The sequence below is a fragment of the Carcharhinus amblyrhynchos genome, chromosome 4 (assembly GCF_965287045.1).
Source record: "Carcharhinus amblyrhynchos chromosome 4, sCarAmb.v2.hapA, whole genome shotgun sequence".
NCBI lineage: Eukaryota > Metazoa > Chordata > Chondrichthyes > Carcharhiniformes > Carcharhinidae > Carcharhinus > Carcharhinus amblyrhynchos.
In genome coordinates, this window is record NC_137327.1 from 85,036,152 (window position 1) to 85,056,766 (window position 20,615).

Here is a 20,615-nt window from a genome sequence, read left to right on the forward strand (position 1 = left end):
ATTAAACTTTTACTGTTATCCAATGAGAATGTCAGCGTGAAAACAGAAGAAATTACAAGGTGACAAGGTAAAGACAAAAGCATAACTTGACAAGCGAATAGGCACAAGGAAACCACAATTTGAAGTTGGAGATTTGGTTCGCATCAAATGACCAAATCACAATCACAAACCCACATCATCTCTATCAGGACCAAAGCACAGGTACCAACACTTACTCGCTGGATGACAACATAGTGGAAGGAATTTCACCTGATAATGAGCGGACCAGGACATTCCAATGACACTGATTATGAGGATACATGAACTTTTCTGACAAGCAGCCACAATGTTGATCATCCACTTCATTGAGCTGATCACATGGAACGACAACATCAAATTCATATTTTCAGTGCCATCAACAACCTTCATATCTCAAAGACTATTTCTGTACTTAAGAGTAAACACACATTCTGAAGCCTTAAGATGAACACGTTTGTTATTTACTAAATCAGTTCACTTAACTTTACAAGGGGAAAAGATGTAGTCAATTGTTCAACTGTTTGTTTTTTGAATGTGTGTGCCTGTTGATCATTCTCTTTGCTGTTAGACAAACATGTGGGTATGGTTAGAGAAACAGTAATTAAATGAAACAAGAAGTTGCAAACACGAGAGGAGATATTCCAGAAAACACTTATAAATTAAGCTATTGATAGAAACTAGTAAGTTTCTCTTTATATTGCTGAGCCATAAAACACAAAAGCTGGAATGGGGAAGAAAAACAAAATACACTCAGTAGTGCTATTAATCAGAATCCTTTTATGTTATTTACAACAACTCATATTTATAAAGCACCTTCAATAGAATGAAACATCTCAGATGCATCACAAGGGGCATTATACAGCAAAATATGACACCAAGCCGTACAAGGAGATATTAGATCAGATGACCAAGAGGTAGGTTTCAAGGGGTGTTTTAAAGGACGAAAGCAACACGGGACGACTAACATATGCAATAAATATCATTACGCTGACATTGCTCACATAGTAAGAAATCTCACAACACCAGGTTAAAGTCACCTGATGAAGGGGCAGTGCTCCAAAAGCTCATCCTACCAAATAATCTGTTGGACTTTAACCTGACGTTGTGAGATTTCTTACTGTGCCTACCCCAGTCCAATGCTGGCATATCCACACCATTGCTCACAGAATAAATACGAGAAATTTTAAAAAACTTTGAAAGGAACAACCAAAAGTCATAGTTCACATCAAAACTAATGACGTAATAAGGCCAGTGGGTGACATTTTGTGAAGTGCTAAATGACATCTTTTGGAACAGGTGTGTTGCCTGCAATTGAACACAATGCTCTAAGCTGAGACCAATCCAATGACATATGAAAGTTCATGTTAACTTCATGGGGTGGCATGGTGGCAAAATGGTTAGCACTTGCTATTCTTAAAACACCAGGGACCCAGGTTCAGTTCTGGCCTTTGGTGGAGTTTGTGGAGTTCGATTGTTCCCTCCATGTCCGCGTGCATTTCCTCCAAATGCTGCAGTTTACTCCCATCATCCAAAGATGTATGGGTTACATTGATTGGCCATGCTAAATTGCCTTAGTGTCAGTGGGATGAGCAGAGTAAACATGTGGGTTTACAGACATAGAGCCTGGGAGGGACTGTTGTCAGTGCAGGCAAATGGTGTCTTTCTGCACCATACTGATTTTATGAACTTCCTTCCTTAACTAATCCATTTCTCCTTTTATAAGTCAAGGATCCTGAATTCTTTAACAGCCTTACATACAAGATCATGAAGTCATTTGACAGAGAGAGCACTTATTTCCCTATTAGAAATTCATAGAGAAGAACTGGGATAAATTGTTCCAGTATCGAAAGCTTTGGCAATAAAAGAAGGCATTATTGCATTTTCTGATTGCATAATGAACATTTGAAGCAGAGGATGACATAAGTTATTCAGTGAAAGCAAAGCAGAGATTAATTAGGGATTCTGGTAAAGCGAAGTCCTAGAAAGCCAAAAACACAAACCTATTCCTGGAAAATAAAAACAGCGGTAGCTGATCTTTAGTGAATAATAAGATATTACATTGCAGGAGTCTGAATTCACTCATTTAAGCATTATCCTGTTTCATAAAAGCTGATCTGTTAACCCATTTTGCCGATGAATTAAGCTCTATTTTAAGAAGTGCTTTTGTCGAGGTGTGAAAATTACCTAGGTAACGATATCTTAAAGGCTTTCATACAAACTAAGAGTACATCTCTCATCAGGTTTTGCAGTTCAAGCACTTTTAAGCAATTAAAACAGTGCTTTTTGACTAATTAACAGTCAAGCTTTCTAAGCCTACAATTCATCCACCAGTTAATTTAATATCTAACTTGATATCCATAGAATGATATAGCAGCACTCAGGCCATTGTTGCTATGTCAGCTCTGAATGAGCTATCCAATTCATCCCTCTATCCCCGCTATCCCCCTTAGCCCTGTATTCTCCATCCTTTCTAACATCCAACAATTATTTTTTGTAAGATTGCGTTGAATCTGCATCATCACCTTTTCAGGTACTACATTACATTCCAAATTACAAAACCATACTGTGTGTAAAAAAAAGTGTTGGGTTCATTTATCAATCACCATAAACATATGTTCTTGATTCTGTCACTGGAAGAAGCTTCTCTTTACTCATGATTGTGAGCACATCTATTAAATCTATTCTCCCTCTCCTCTTCAGCAAACAGCTCCAGTTTCTCCAGTCTATCTGCACAACTGAAGTCTCTCACCCCGGTACCATTCTAAGGACTCTTTTACAGCCTCTTCAAATCCTTGCCACCCTTCCCACAAAGTGGTAGCCAGAATTGAACACAATACTCGAAGTCTAAGGCTAAACCGTGTTGGATAAGGGCTCAGCATAACTTCCTTGGTTTGTCCTCCTTTTTTCTCTTAATAAAGCCAAGTACACGTGGTTCTCTTCTTAATCACAGCTTTCTTCCTTGGGTTCAAGTTGATTTTAATAATGGTCAAAACATTGCCGCGGAAGAGTTAATGCACCTATAAGTCAGTCAGCATCTTCAAGAGAGTGGGCAGAACTGACAAAACAAATCTCTTTTCTGATTGGCATGAACACAATGACTTCCTGTGTTGTAAATCTTTGTGTCTAAAAATGTTTAACTAGTCAACCATCACCTAAAATGAATTACGATGTATATAAGAAATTTAAGGAATTTGACACAGATTAAATAGGCACCTTATACTTTTATTACATTCACAAAAAGAACATTTTACCGTTTACAAATGCAAGTACAGAAATCAAAATAATCACATATTGCTAGTACAAAATATTCAATGGCTTGATTCACGAGACATTCTTTAAAAGGAGTGTGCAACTGTATAGCTTATTCCCTTTTACGCCACACAAACAAGTTTGTTTGTAACAGACATATTATAGATTTTCTCTCAATGAGTCAGTTGGTAAAGTCAGCATATCACCCAACTATATATTACAGAAGGACTAAATTCCATTGCTGCTTAGCACTGAGTTAGATTATCTCAGCTGGGATTATGTCACTTCAGCATTTTTGAACAAGGAGAAATAGGCAGGATTCCCATTTCTGATAGTGTTCCCTAAGAAGAAAGAACTATGCAAATGACAACAGGTGGGGAGTGAGATTGGCTTTATTAAATCAAATAATGGGGTGAACGTTACTGCAGTAACAACAACTTAGGAAACTAACAGTATCCGTGATACTATGGTTCAGTTTAAAAAAGGCTCCTTCAATAGGAATAAAATAATCTATCCATTGCAGAAATGTTTTAAGTACAAAAATTGGACAGTATTGCATCGTCTTCAAATTAAAGACCAGAGCTTAATAATTCAATAGTGCAAAGGGTACAAAGGGTAAGTGCATGCTTTTTTCTTTTAACATCAGAAGTGTTCTGGCCATCATTATGCTTAGAAGTTCTCAGTTAGTACCCAGTGCTGGTTCTCGGAATTGACATCAGGCCCATTGTACCCATAAAATTGGGGCCAGTTAGCTTCTGGTACTTTCGCCAACTTAAGTTTGTGAATGACTACCGTGGCCCACATGACAATTTCCACTATCAAAGTTTACATAACTAAAGGACTCAACCGTAAGCACGATGCCAATCAAGAACAAATGTCAGAAAATATTTTTCCACACAGGGGTAGTGGAAATCTGGAACCTTCACCCCCAAAATTTGTTGAGGCTAATCGACGTAAATTTCAAAACTGAGGTCAATAAAGTTTAGTTGGGCAAGCGTATTAAGACTTGCAGAACCAAGTCAGATAAATGGAGGTAAAGTACACATCAGCCACGAACCAGCCAAATGGAGGGACTGGTTCAAGGGACTGAATGGCCTATTTCGGTTCCGATTTTTTTTTGGTGATTGGAGAGAGGAGGGGAAATGGAGGAAATGAAGGGTTTTACTAATGCCCACATCAAAGACTTACTAAGTAATTAAATAAAACAGCACATGTTCCAGCATATTCAAAGAAAAGGTGTAAATGTTTTGAAAGGAAATTTATTTTTTGACCAAACCAAAGAAGCAAATAAATAATGTCATTGGCCCCTCATTTTCAAGAAATACCATACTGGACTGATTAAATAAATCCCCAAGAAGTTGAGAATTTCTTTGACAACACCAATCACATTTATGTGACAGGAAATGCTGAAACAAAATTCATCCTTACAATTTTGGTGAAAAGGAAATTTCTCATGTACTCTACTGCCCTACAAAAGCCGAAAGATGACTGCTGAGGTAATAACGATATAAAGCTGATCAACTGAATCTCATTCACTTATAACATGACTCACTTTCATTTTTAAAGACAAAATGGTGCATTTCACAAGTAAACTTGATCCTTTTAAACAGAAAGATAAAATACAATGGATACTGAAAACTTGAAATATAAACAGAATGTACTCATCAGCTCAGTTTCATAGAATCAGAGTTCCTGCAGTGTAGAAGAGACCATTTAGCCCATTGAGTCTGCACTCACTCTCTGACAGAGTATCTTACTCAGGCCCTATCCACTACCCCTTCTCATCTAATTTACACATCTTGGGATACTAAGGGCAATTTAGCATGGCCAATCCATAGTACAAGCAGAGAGAGAAACAGAGTCAACACTTAAGTAAATGAACTTTCATCAGAACTGGAAAACATTTCAAGTGGAACAGATTTGAACAAATGGAGAGGTAGGGAAAATGAGGTGGGGGGATGGTGTGGAAAGGATGGAAAGATCAAAAGGAAGATCTGCAACAGACTGCAACGCAGAAATGATGAAATGTTAAAGGGGATGATGGTCAACATATCCTCTAATTATTTTTTGGCATGCATAGATCTTTAAGTATGCAATTCAATTAAATAGTTTTGCATGGCCACGCAAGCATGGTAACTTAAAAGGGCTAACTTGTGTGTAGCTGCATGGGGACATTTGTAGCTGTTGCATAAGGGAGACAAAAGACAAAGGTGAATAATGTGAGAGAGGCAAGAGGAAATTGCATTGGTGGAAAGAGCAGAAATTCAAGGTGGGAAGGGAAACGAGCCAAATAATACCAACACAAAAGCAAAATACTGCAGATAGGGATATCATTAGCTTCTCACCTTTAATTGTTGATCACTGCTGAACAATGCAGGGAGGGAGAGAGGGAGGGATCGAGTGCAATGCCATCAGAGAACAGCATGCAGTATGATTGCAATGATTGAATGGTGGAATAGATTGCCAATGCTCAATGGCTCACTTATATGGAGAATTAAATCAGGGACCGGGAGGTGTTGGAAGCATGTTGAAAATGTGCCTGAAAGACTGTTGTCAGGAGGGGAGAAAAGCCACAACTGGAGTCAGTGCTTCAAAGTAATTTTAAGACAACCAAACAATTAAAATGTTTCAGTTTGAGGGAAGCAAATTTCTGCCAACAGTAAAGTTTATCCGTTCTGTAACGAATCTATACACATGTGGGAGATCTGTTCAACCTAGTCTATGCTATTCTCCCATTCAGACAGCAACAGGAAGGGCTACACAAATCTTGTCACCACCCTTGTCTTGAATGAGAATGAGGAAGAGAAAAACATTCAGCTGCAGTTCCTCCTCTGATCACGATCTGTTAATTCTAACAGGAAATGTACATATATAAACATTGGCACAGCTCAGGCTGAAATTTAAATGATGGATCCCTCTCACCTTCTCTGAAATAGCATACCAACAACTCTGGCTAAGAATCTCATAAATAATGGGGATTTGAGTAAGGTAGCAGAGGACATCTGATGTTTGCAAAACTAAACCCTGTCAATGAATCAACAAAATAGGAGGAAAGTGGGTAAAATTGGCAAGTTTAAAATGCATTTCCAATAAATAGTAATCAATTCAGCGCAAGCTGAGAGGCTTTGTAATTATCTCCAACTAAATTTTGCATTTATTTTCTTTCATTTACCTGGCAGCACTGAAAAAGTCTTTTTTTAAATAAGGTATCTTCCAAAAATTAAGTTAGATATTACAGGGGAATTACACAATATTTGAAGGCTGAAGCTGAGAAGTAACAGAATTTTTTTTTAAAGAAGTGTCTGTATATATAGACAAAGCAGATATTAAAGTAACAAATTCAGGTTTGTGCTAATTAAATATCTCAATGTTCTCTAATTTCCCTTTGCATTTTGTGGCCCATTTGTTGCTCTTTGCAATCTATTTAAAATTGCAACGCACCAACACACCTTAAAGGGGCTGTTTCTACAGCGTGGCCTAGAAGCCACAGTCAAGCTCTAGACTGCTACGTGGTCGTACATTCACGCAGCTGAGAGAAAATGTTGACCACGATCATACACGCAGCAGTAGTTTCATTATTAGAGAACAACTTAGAAAAATGCAATTCGGAGCTGATCACTAAACATCTGTTGATTTTGATATTACAAAAATGGGACCGTGATCAAAACTAAGTCAACTGTTCTTAATTTACTAAATAATCACACAAACTTTGAATGGCAACAGGAAGTCTTCCCTTTTTGAACAATATTCAATATTAATCTACAATAATTACACTAAAACTAAAGGGAAATACTGCAGCTGCTGGAAATTGAAACAAAACACTGTATACTAATGTATTTGGCTCATGTCTTGATGAATACTATGAATTCTGTGACACCATGCTTTCCATGAGAACAGAAAGCACAAATGAAACAACGAACCGCAATCAAACTGCATCATAATAAACTGAATTTTAAAATGTTCCTTTATCAACTATATGTCAATTAAGAACTATTTTGCTGATTTATTAAAAGCCATCTTTCAGATCAGAATCAAGAAAAAACTGTAAAGTTAGTAATTACTTTCTACAACATGTCATTGGATTGCCTTCTTTTGGGTAGAGGAGCCAGTTAAGAAATGCTTGCACACCCAATGTGAGCTACAGTAACATCAATCACAATGATTTGTATATAAGCAGTTCTCTTACTTTCTGATATTAAGGGTGAATCAAATATCTAGTCTTAAAGAAGGGCATCGATGCAAAGTATTAAAAAATTCTAATCATGACAACTTAATGATTCATTTCAGAAAATTCTAACCATTATTTAGATATTTTCTTCAGACAATACAGTCAGACTTTACCAGGCTTGAAACAAAAGCCATCAGGGAAACTTGAACTCTTATCATTAATAGAAAAAATGCACTGACAGCACATGACATTAAAGGAGATAAGAAATTTGCATGTCTGATATCTAGGAAACTCATTTTTCATAGATCCTCATATCTCCACTCAAACGAATTGTAAAGCATAAACTCTTCACTCTTTTAGTTCTTTAGTGGACCCAACAAGAACTGACAAAAAAGATAGCTCTCTAGCCGAGATTAGGTTTATTTGTGTACTAGCCCAGGGAATGATAAAGAAACTTTAGAACTGGAAAAACTAGAATCCCACTTTCAGGTAATAAATCACAAAACAAAACCAAACATGTTTGAAAAAAGTAAAGCATTGACAACCTATGTATAAAAGATATTAAAAAATAAACTTGGATGGGATGTTTCCATATGATCTGAAAAACAATCAGCACTATTATGACAAGTAGAGCAGCAAAACTATTTTTTAAAGCAAGCAAAACTTGAAGTGATATTGACTCCCAAATCACTCAGTTGTTTTTTTTTTATATATTACTAATACTGTTAATGAAGAAAAAAAAACAACTCAATTAGAAAAGTTTCTGTAAAAAAAACAATAAAGTGAAATGCAACCTCCTCCAGTCTCTTAGCCCATAAGGGTCGCCCAAATGCAGGCAAAGACCATAAAGCCATGGATCAATCCTCACATCCCTCTTGTGCGCCTAGTTACTTGATCTCAGTCAAGGTAGCAGCTGGTCTTAAATTTTTGCCAGAGCTCTAGTCCCTAAATATAATGCAGGTGCCCGTTGAGAAATGTGTGCAGTAGAGGATTGCTGTGAACTGAATTAGATTTAAATATCATTAGAGAATATCAGGACTTATTGAATTATATAGAACGGACACTTGGTCAAGATGTCAGAAATGGCAGCCTTGAAGCCATTTCTAAACGACAAGAGGGGAGAAAACCCGGATAAAGATTAAAAAGGAAAATTCAATCATAATCCATTTATTCATCAGAAAGTATTTTATCTAAAACTTTAAGAACTTCCAATTTAGAAAATATTCTGGACAATTACACAATATATACAAAGCAGCCAGTTTAGGTTTCAAAACAAAGTTTACCACACTCAACATTTGTTTCTTCAGTAGTAATACTCTAAACTACAATGAAGCCACTTATTGAGATTGGTCCTTTAAAGTCCAAGAAATACAGCAAGATAAACTTCCAATAACTAGACAGATTATAACATCTGAACTTTGCCACTAGAAGCATGTGAGGAAGTCAGGTGGAAAATAACCACAATTTTCCATCCATTATGGATATGCCCAAATATGTATATGGGCTTTTGGCAAGTGAGCATCTACACCAGAGCCATGATTTTGCAAAATGTTCCCTTTGAAGCACATCCTGCCATTTAAGCAGTCAGATTCCCTGACAGATGGTGGATGATCTTCCCTTTGTTAAAAAGCTGTTAGTTAGCACTTTCCTTATCTGACACAATTTTGCAGAATGATATTTTATATCAAGACAAATACACTTGTGAACAAATACATACAAGTTATTCGGAAATAAGTAATTATTTTTCTGTTGTATCTTGGGATATTTGATGGTTATCTTCATCTACTTGTACGTTCAACTTTACTAACTCAAGGCGGTCAGTGTTATTCAAAGAAGACTGGTGCGTGAAAGATGAGTCTGTTACATCGTCCCTTTCTCGGCTCTCATCAGAAACAGTTTTTATTACCTCTTCCGTGCCATTTGTTAACTGAATTGATTGTTCTTCCAAATAGTCTTGAGGAGCACCAAGTACTTGTGACTGGGAAGTATCTTCCTCAATGCAATACTTCATAGGTAAGATAAAGGTAGCACCAGAATCATCCTGCTGAGTTAGTTTCTGTAATAACAAGAAAAAAAAACAAGGAATCAAAAAAGTAACAATGTACGTTCAATTAAATTCCATACACTAAAACACCAACTATAAAAAGACAATGATTGACATATTGGTGCTGTTCTACCTTTTTCCTAAAGTAGCATCAGGAGTACAAACTGGTCAGCACTGAATGATAATTTTCTCTTTTACTTTGAAGGCAAGTCGAGGATACAATTCAAAGTTATCCAAATGGGCGATAGAAAAAATCAAAATGTTTATTAGTCACAAGTAGGCTTGCATTAACACTGCAATGAAGTTACTATGAAAATCTTTTAGTCACCACACTCCGGTGCCTGTCTGGGTACGGTGAGGGAGAATTTCACATGGCCAATGCACCTAACCAGCGCATCTTTTGGACTGAGGGGGGAAACCAGAGCACATGGAGGAAACACAGCCCGGCATGGGGAGAAGGTGCAGACTCTGCACAGCCAATGGCCCAAGCCAGGAATTGAACCCAGGTCCCTGGCGTTGAGAGGCAGTAGTGATAACCAAAATGCCACTCAATTTTCCATAACCAAAGGTATGGGCTAGGAATTCTAATCCAGCAATTAATGATGAACTTTGAATTTAAACTGATGTGTAAAGGGATGGATTTTCATTAACATTGACAATTGCAAAGACAGAAGAAATGAAAGAAGCATATGGAGATTTTCACATCCAAGAATGCTGAGGGAGGCAAGGATGGGAATTGCCTAGACCATAATCTTTCAGTCTTCTATAAAGACAAGAGGTGGTCTCAGAGAAATAGAGAACTATAAATATCAAACTGTTGCTCAAAAAACAGATGTGAGGATAAACCCAAAAATTATAAGCTGGAGACTAAGTAGGAAATTTTCTGGAAACAATATTCTGGGATAAAATTAACTGTCACTGGGACAAACGTAGATTAATTAAGGGAAGCCAGGATGGACTTGTCGGAAACAAATTGTGGATAATTAATTGGATTGTGTTTTAATTTGGTAAACAGAGTTCTAAAATTTGATAAATTTGGTGGTGGCAAGGAGGTAGGAAAATGGAGGTAAGGCCACAATCAGATCAATCATGATGTTACAAGTGGAAAAGCCAAACAAGGTCATCATGGATTTTATCCTATTGTCTTGTAATTGCGGCCATGGGCATTAAGTAGCATCTTGCATGTTTCAGACTGTAGGGAGTCTGCATCAACTCTCCAAAAGGGTATTTTACCCATCCCCCACGCATTCATTACAGCCAATCCACCTTACCTGCCCATTTTTGGACAGTGGGAGGAAACCAGAGGAAACTCAATGTGGACACAGGAGGAACTTGCAAACTTCAGAGTCATCCAAGGCCGGAATTGAACCAAGGTCTCTGCTGCTGTGAGGCAGCAGTGTTAATGACTGCCACCATGCCCATTCTATTCCAATTGGTGGAAGAGTTGAGACTCATAGGGAATTGATTTAATGTGATTGACAAAAGAATCAGTGGAATAAGTGGTAAGGATCTAGAACACACCACCCGAGTGTGTGGTGGAAGCAGAATCAATTGTGGCTTTCAAAAGAAATTGGATAAACACTTGCAGGGAGAAACATTGCAGGGTTATGGGAAAAAAAGGAGGTGGGATCACCCGAGTTGCTCCTAAAGAGTGCTGACATGAACACAAGTCACCATGATTCTTCAAGCAGCATGAATGTGAATAAGATACCAAATGAAGGCAATACTGCCCAGACACAAATTAATACAAATACAGGTTTTTAAGATGTGTTGTCCTTGTTCTGCAAGATGAAGAAAGTGCTCAGAGGTAGAAAATTGTAGGACAGGGAGTAGTCTTGTTAGGTTGTAGTAGCTGTAGATCCGGCAAAAAAGAGATCAGTGCAAAAGAGCCAAAGGAAATCCACACACAGGCCACAGAATGGTCCGACTTGTAATCATGAGATTAAGCAAAATGAATGCACACCACGTTGAGCAGGAACACTGACTGTAAAACACAAGCACTGAAACCAAAATGTAGCACCAAATCTCAGTACAGAATGCAACCTGAATCTAGCACCTCTGGTTTGTTTAACTTGATATGACATCAAGTTGTGTCTTGCATCATGGAGTCCCAGTAGCACAAATTAAAATTTCTTACCTGATTCAGATCTGCTACCGTGCCTTCCAGGTCTACTTTCTGTTTCATTTTAACATGTAAACAATCCAGGACCGATTGTCTTGGTTGCATTCCTTTATCAAAACGATTATACATACCACACCAGAACCTTAAGAGAACAGATCAGTCTTGTAAAGAAGGTGGCACTTCAACAAATGGCAGTAAACATTTGCAATAAAAGCACCATTAGCTACTGTTTAATGCATAACATCTGAGGCTTTTCAAAGAACATATGACTAAATAAAAGAAAATCTCAGAAGATCAACTTATTTTTATTCTAAATCAAAAGTATGACAATAAAACATTAATAGCCAACATATTAGGGACTCAATAAAAGATGCTATCCTTTGATTAAATGACAATTAAAATCACTCAATCCATCACAATTGCATAGTTTGTTGATGGTCCAAAGCATAAAACCAGAGTACGCTGGACATATTGATCATAGTGATGGAATTGACATTCAACAATGGAGAAAATGTCAAGTTAGTCACTGAAGGACAGTGTCTCAGCATTAGCCAAAAAGTAGCAGAGCCAAAGGAGGAAAACGTTTGCCAATTCTTTCAAATGGAGTACAACGTGAGGGGCAAGCATTTTTTTTAAAATCCCATACTTGACCCATGTAAAAAAAAGGAAATAAAATTATTTCATCAGTAGAAAAATGGATACAGTCAATGTAGCACTTTCTTACAAGATGCAAATATATAATAGAAGCAAATTACTGCCGATGCTAGAATCACACACACACAGAAAATGCTGGAAAATGTCAGCAGCTCTGACAGCATCTCTGGAGAAAATAGCGCCAACACTGCAGGTCTGGATGACTTTTTTTTGTTTTTGTTTTGTAAATGTATATCAGGTTGTCAGAAATGGTGTATTGTTTCATATTTGTTTCCCTTTAAGGTGCTGACTGGCAGTGGCTATAGTTTCATAGATGCTACTCTCACTCTGGCCAAATGACCATTCTTCATGCAAGTCTCACTCAAATGTGAAAAGCATTACACAAGCAAAACCCAAATACAGAATCAAACGCAAAATGCATGTTGACCATAATATTTACAGCCTAGTGTTGCTACACAAGGCACTGCCTTCAACAAATAACTGATCAAGATATTACTCTCAAAAATACTTCAAAACCCTTGCAAAGTAGTAAAAAGTAATTTCAGGTTCCTGAAATATACTTACTTGAAGTTGAAAGGGGCAGTAACGGGCTTCAATACTACATTTGCTGCACTGGGTTTATATAGGGGATTCTGGTATAGGTATTGCTTCTCCAATAGGAAGGGCCACAAAGAATAAGTTTTCTCTTGAAATCTATAAAGCACAAAAAACAAATAATTTCTGAAACCATACAACAACCTAAACACCTAATTGGATTGGACATCTTAAACATGCTGATGTTTATGAAAATTGGCCTTGAAGTGCTCCTCCCAAAATCAACTTCAATTCTTTTCTTTTAAAAGGAGCAAAATTGTACTGAGAAAGAGTTGTACAAGTGTTGCATCAGTTATCTCACCCAAATAACCACTTTGCAATCTGTGCCTATTCAGCAACTATCAACTATATGATGCGAAGAACATCATAGATCAAACTAAGCATGACTTCACCTGTCAAACACAAACACACACATGGATGTTATGTTCAAGGTGAGTGCAAGTTGTTTTCTACTCAGGGCTTTTGTGTTTTTCTGTAACACTCCTATTTGCCCTGGCTGAGAACAGCTAATTCATGAGTTCTGGTTTTATTTCATCCTTCAGGTTGTCAATGCAAATTAATTAGTGTTAGTCAAGACATTTGTTGTATTGGGCTTGATAGTTTATAACTAGCCAGTAAAAACATATAAATGGGATCAAGAGCCAATTTCAAACATATTACTTATGACAATTGTTAGTTATGTTATGACAACATTAGTTTAGAAATGAATAAATTCACTAGAGCTTTCTGAATCATAATGGCTGTAGTTTAGCTTATTTATAACATGGACAGTCTTTAAACTTACTTTAATTCTTGACGTTCTTTCTGGCAGTTTCCAATGAAGTTGCCAAATTGACAGGAGAAGACATGGTCATGGATTTCCAGCAGATACCTCTCATTAAACTCAAAAGCACAAGGAAACTGTTCCATCAGGTGCCAGGTGCATTCAAGAAACTGGGTAAATACAGGAGAAACTTCTTTAGGGTCACCCTCCAGATGCCCACATCTGTGAATGGTAAAAAAAGAAACTGAGAATCTCCAACCTAACAAAATGGAATCCATGATTGAAATGATACTTATTTTCCCTTCCAACCTACTTTACTCCTTACCTGAAGGGTTGGGGGATGTTTTCACATATGATGGCCACATCTGAGGCCTTGTTCAAATTAGTATTCTCTCCATGCAAGCCTGCATTACTACAGGCCGTTCTACTATCCAAACGCAATTCTGTCCTCACACAAAGCAACATATATACATTTTCCTTGTATGAGACATTAAATTCTGATCAGATGCAGGAACCTTGGATGCGCTACATCAATCCCCCCGAATTTATTTACCACCATTAACATTGTAAAACAGCCCAAAGACACATCAAACAAAATCTGACAGCACCTCATAGGAGATATTAAGGACAGGTGACCAAGTTAGGCCTGAGCTTCCGTTATATTAGGCTCACCAGGTACTGCTGAAATATAAATTTACTGGAACAAAAAGGAACATTTGAATTCATAGATAGAATACATCATAATGCGAAATTCACACAATATATTAATATTGAACTGAGTAGCAGGCGTAAGAAATAGGAACAGGAGTAGACCATTCAGCCCCATGAGCCCTCAAGCAGGCAAGCAAGTCAATTTATGCCGACAATATTTCCCAAACTGCAAGAGAAAGGAACGGTGAGCAGAAAGCCTCTCCCTCTTCTTCAAAACAGGACCTAATCAAATGCCCAAGACCATAACAAGAACAACCTTCACCTTGTGCATTCAGTACAGAACTGGCCTAGCACTTACAACTTTCTAACAAGAACAAGTGCACAACAAATGAACAAATGTAATATACTAACTGGAATAATTAACAAAAAATCACAGTCACACAAGTTTGACATTCCTTACAGTTACAACTTCCTTTTCGTATCACCTCCACATCTTGCTGAGTATAGCTTCACGGACACTGCTCATCCAAATAGAAAAATAACTATTTTTCACGTGGGAGCCTCGGCAGTTGGATTAAAAAAAAGACTGAGACGAGGCAGAAAAAGAAACAGGAAGATTGAGCGAAAGAGAGGGGAAAGGAAAGTGTAGATCTCATTGTCATTCAATGCTCAACTATCAGTACTTTTCAGCAGGAATTTTACTGCATAGACGAGACCATGTAATTGATGCCTTTATCAAATAGGATATTAAGGGAGCATTACCATTATTTTTCTAACAGGGAAACTAATTGAAACAATAGACATTTACAAAATTACCAACGAAAAATCATCCTATTACCTTTGGGAGAATTTGTGTCCCATGGAGATCCATTCTTTTTCTACAAGAACCTTGAAAAGAGTAAACATATAATTATACTGGCACAAACATTAGATATAAGCATTGCTTGGTGATAATCTTAATTCGCCAGCAATGGAAAACACACATTTCCTTTTATATTTAAATTAGCAATTATCAGCAATTCAAGAGCTGTACTACAATTTGTATTTATATCAACTTAATATTTCTCTGAAGTATTGTGTTCCTTATTAAATCTTTATGTAAACATAGAAACACATTCGGCCCTTCAAGCGTGCTCCACCATTCATCAGAATCATGGCTGATCGTCCATCTCAATATCCTAATCCTGCTTTCTCCCCATAACTTTTGGCCCCGTTCGCTGCAAGAGCTATATCTACCACCTCTTGAATACATTCAATGTTTTGGCATCAACTACGTCCTGTGGTAATGAATTCCACAGGCTCACCGCTCTTTGGGTGAAGAACTGTCTCCTTGTCTCTGTCCTAAATGGTCTACCCTTTATCCTCAGGCTGTGACCCCTGGTTCTGGACACTCCCATCATCGGGACATCGTTCCTGCATCTACCCTGTCATAGTCCTGTTAGAATTTTATAAGTCTTTATGAGACCTTCCTTCATTCATCTGAACTCCAGCAAAAGCAATCATAACCTAGTCAATCTCTCATCATACATCAGTCCTGCCATCCCCAGAATCAGCTTGGTAGAGCTTCGCTGAACTCCTTCAAGAGCAAGAACATCCTTCCTCAGAAACGGAGACCAAAACTGCACACAATATTCCAGGTGTGGCCTCATCAAGGCCTCACATAATTGGAATAATACATCCCTGCTTCTGTGCTCAAAGCCCCTTGCACTGAAGGCATCCTACTTAGCTCAGGCTTTGGATTCTAACTTCCCAGCAGTTCCCTCATTCCAAATCTGGAAATATCAAAAACTGTTCAATCATGAGCTGAGCTTCCTCCTCCAAAGCCTTTCTGCTATTAACACCATCATCTTTCATCCTAAAACACTGCCCAACTGTCAGCAAAGCTCTCAACGACACTTAAGGATCAATTTCTCCAGTGGTTTACTTCGTTCTCCATGCCTCATTAGCTACCATTTATTAAGCATTTTCACATGAAGGGATCCACTCTCATCACTCCTCTCAATCCGACAACCACATCACTCTTCCAGGATTCATGATGCTGGGTACTTTTCATTCTCCTTTTTAAAGTTTAAAGTTTATATATTTGTGTCACAAGTAGGCTTACTGTGAAAATCCTTCCTTGCTAGTTCACTTGTTCTTGTATCATGCCTCCCTTTTGTAATTCTCATTTTCCTGTTTCAGTTTGTCATTGTATCCCCAACTATCTTTTTGGCTGTGCTTTTAGCCACCACAATTACTTTCCTCAATTATTCTTCCCAACTAATTGGCTATCTTTCTCTGCATTGAAGAACACCCAACTTATTTTTATATAAGAGGAAGAAAAAGTACTTCAATGTATAGTTATAGTTTAAATTTAAACTTTTTGCTAGAAAATAATCCAAGTTGTCAGGAGTTCCAATACTGCATCCTACACCCAATCAAAAGCACCGTTTACAAGGGGTGGTGACAAGCTCACATGAACATTTTTATTATTTAAATATTGCCGTGGAAACTTAGATTGAAAAAGTTGACATGAAATACACAAGATTCTTCTCTCTATATACGCACGTGCACACACACGCCATGGTAAATTCTTATGTTAACATTTATAAATGAAAATTGCTAATATAACTTGTTACACTATAATTACATCCTTTTCAAGTGGCAGTGCTGCAGGGCAGGTAAGGGTGTAATTAGAGGATAAGCTCACAATGTAAATGTTGTCGCCCAATGCCAAGTCTAAACTTTTGAAACACAGGATCAGTGTTAAAAAAGCCTTCAGAGCATAGACAATTCAGTGCAAAATTTGTATCAATTTGAATTTTTCGGCTTTTCCGCAAAAAAAATTATGTAATTCACACTAACTCATCAGTCATAACATAAGAACTAGTAGCAGGAGTGGGCCATTTGGCTCCACCATTCAAGATCATGGCTGATCTTTTCGTGGACTGACCTCCACTTGCACACCCGCACACCATAACCCTTAATTCGTTTACTGCTTAAAAATCTATTTTTGCCTTATAAACATTCAATGAGGTAGCCTCACTGCTTTACTGGGTAGAGAATTCCAGATTCACAACTCTTTGGGTGAAGAAGTTCCTCCTCAACTCAGTCCTAAATCTGCTCTTCCTTATTTTGAGGACATGCACCTTAGTTCTAGTTTTACCTGCCAGTGGAAACAACCTCCCTGCTTCTACCTCATTTATTCCCTTCATAATCTTGCGTGTTTCTACAAAATCTCCCCTCATTCTTCTGAAATCCAGTGTATATAAACAAAGAACAAAGAACAAAGAACAACACAGCACGGGAAACAGGCCCTTCGGCCCAACGAGCCCGCGCCGCCGTCCCACTGTCTCAGTGTCCTATTCATGATTTTAGTCTACTCACTCTCTCATTTGCCAATGCTGTCAATTCCAGAATCAACCTAGTGAATCTCCTCTGCACCCCTTCCAGTGCCAATATATGTTTTCTCAAGTAAGGAGACCAAAACTGTACACAGTACTCCTCCAAGTGTGACCTCATCAGCACCTTATATAACTGCAACATAACCTCACTTTTAAACTCCATCCCTCAAGCAATGAAGGACAAAATTCCTTTTGTCTTCTGAATTACCTGCTACACCTGCAAGCCAACTTCGCATTTCATGCACAAGAACACCTAGGTCTCTCTGCACAGCAGCATGCTGCAATTTTTTACCATTTAAATCATCGTCCATTTTGCTGTTATTTCTACCAAAATGGATTACCTCAAATTTACCAACATTGTACTCCATCTGCCAGACCTTTGCTCATTCACTTAGACTATCTATATCCCTTTGCAGACTTTGTGTCCTCTACACTTTGCTCTATCATTCATCTTGGTGTCATCTGTGAATTTTGACACGCTACACACTCCCCAACTCCAAATCATCTATGTAAATCAGTGAGATCAACTGAGTACAAGACACCCCAGTGGTACCTCAGAAAACTCCTCTTACACCACCCCACCACAACTCCACAGATGATACAAACCAACACAGGACTGATCAACTAGATGTTATCTGCAAGGCCCGGAGCAATTCCGCTAACTATTGGCCTGAAGACTAATTTGTTGCATTTTAAGAAGTGCTCTGATCAGTTAGGAAACAAGCAGTAAATTGTTTAACCAGGATAACTCCTTTCGACGTAACCAAATTTGCCAAAATGTTAAACACTTCAATGCATCATAAGCATCCTCACCATAAATCCCTTTATTGAACGGTAGTAGGAATCCAGGAGAAGAGCAGCTAATGAACAAACTTGAACAGTTCGATCCCACCCATCAGAACAGTGGACCAAGACACTGGCATTTTCTTCAGCCACAGCCTGCCATTAACAATGAACAGAAAAACAAAGTAACTTTAAACAATAAGTTCCTTTATAAATATCATATGCTGCATTTTAATGGAAACACCAATAATTCACAAGTCATTAGTGAAATAGTTTTTTTAATGACAGTGATTGCACTTCAAAAGTTGTATAAGAGCATTCTGAAAACTTTACTGTTATACAAATCCGATTCTCTCTTTCCAAGATAGTAATAGTCTATTAAAGCAGCAGAATAGCAACTTGGCAGAGAAAGAGGACTGTGCCAGAAGTACTGTCAGAGTTAAGGTATTTAACAATCAATACAATTTGAAAAAAGCTTACTCATGAGATAATGCAATCAATCGCAGAGTCATTTAGAGAAAGCGCTATAGTGCAGGGAAATGAATAAAAAGAGGTGGACAACAAATCATAGTTTGAAGAAGAGGCTGTGAAGGCGTAGCTAAAGTTAATTGCAAGGCAGCTTTTGAAGATGTGGGAGACTGACCGGACAGAGGAGTTGAGAGAACTACTGAGCTCAGAATCCTGTAAACTGAATTCTCAATGTTGTGTCACATTACAAAGGGATTCAACACCTGCTAGAAAGGAAGAAAGCTAATTGCAAAAAAAAAACTCTAGCCATTACCTTTGCCAGAAAGGCACCAGCATCCATGATGGCTTTAATGTGACGAAGCCACCCAGAATTTTCTAAACCAGTAAGAAATTCACTCATCGATGGGGCCTTCAATTCACATACTAAAAGAAAAAAAAAATCAAATATGACTTTGTTTATTGGGCTGAAACCACCAGATTCTGAACAGCAGCACTTTTCAAAGAGCAACTTAAATAGCACCTTCTAAAATGATCAAATTGCTCAAATGTTCTCTACGAATTATAAAGCCATTAAAATTGTCAGGCTGTCCTGAAGAATCCAGGAATAATCAATTCAGAAGAATATGAATCTCCTGATTTATTCACAAACAATCCAGACATCACCAATATCTTTAGCTGGGTGTAAACAAGCCATTAGACACAATCGCTTTGGACAATAGACCACGGTTGAGAAGGGAACTCTTCCAGTCATAACCTAATCATGTCTAATTCATTGACCTGGAATCAACTCACTATGGCCATGTTTGTTGGTGAAAAGGAATTGATCGTGTGATGAGCTAATTCTCTGTGTTTAAAAATCTGTTTTTCTTTAGGTCAGAGGTTCACAGCGTTGAAACAGACCCTTCGGCCCAACTTGTCCATGCTGGTCTTTTCTTTAAACCCGTAAGCTAATCCCAATTGCCCGTGTTTGACCCATATCCTTTTATACCCGTCATACCCATTTATCTAAATGCTTTTTAAAAGACAAAATTGTACCCACCTCTACTACAACTTCTGGCAGCTTGTTCCAGACACTCACCACCCTGTGTGTGAAGAAATTGCCCCTCTGGATACTTCTGTATCTCTCCCCCTTACCTTAAACCTATGTCCTCTAGTTTTAGAGTCCCCTACCTTTGGGAAAAGATATTGACTATCCAGCTGATCTGTGCCCCTCATTATTTTATAGACCTCTATAAGATCACCCCTCAGCCTCCTACACTCCACAGAAAAAGTCCCTGTCTATCCAGTCTCGCCCTGTAACTCAAGTTGTCAGTCAGAACAATGGAGCAGATGGAGAATGAGGTGGACATGGAGTGGGCACTCTCTCTCAATCACAACCTGTTATTTGACAGGCTGCATGCCACAGGCAGTGTCTAAAAACCAATCCAGCAGCTGTTGACTCCAGCAGGCGCAAAATAAGTTGTCCATCACATTCTACGACAGGATGATTGAAGTATTTCATAAGACCATTGAGTCCAGTCTGGAAACATGCAAGTCATCAATCTACCGAATGTATACAAGTGACTTTTTTTTACTTTTAAACTATTTAACCTATGTTCTCATTTTGTAATTTATTTTGGGTAGAGTATAACAAATACTTTTCCTTCTCTTTAAAAACAACAAAAAAAGGTCTGTGTCTTACACAGCGATAACACAAACAGTTTAACGTTCACTGAATA

General features: G+C 37.9%; 1 protein-coding gene across 3 annotated transcripts in view; it reads right to left on the reverse strand.

The window, feature by feature from the left end:
- Positions 1 to 3,219: 3,219 nt before the first annotated feature.
- The window catches only part of mtmr8 (myotubularin related protein 8), a 45,501-nt gene continuing 28,105 nt past the window's right edge, over positions 3,220 to 20,615 (reverse strand). For all 3 annotated transcript variants that reach the window (XM_080187437.1, XM_080187436.1, XM_080187438.1), the window contains 7 exons: positions 19,211 to 19,320; positions 18,460 to 18,585; positions 15,102 to 15,151; positions 13,634 to 13,834; positions 12,820 to 12,948; positions 11,617 to 11,743; positions 3,220 to 9,491 (listed from right to left, as the gene is read on the reverse strand). In XM_080187437.1, coding sequence (XP_080043563.1) covers positions 9,174 to 9,491; positions 11,617 to 11,743; positions 12,820 to 12,948; positions 13,634 to 13,834; positions 15,102 to 15,151; positions 18,460 to 18,585; positions 19,211 to 19,320 — 1,061 coding nt within the window. In that variant the 3' untranslated portion in view covers positions 3,220 to 9,173. The remainder of the gene's footprint in view (positions 9,492 to 11,616; positions 11,744 to 12,819; positions 12,949 to 13,633; positions 13,835 to 15,101; positions 15,152 to 18,459; positions 18,586 to 19,210; positions 19,321 to 20,615) is intronic.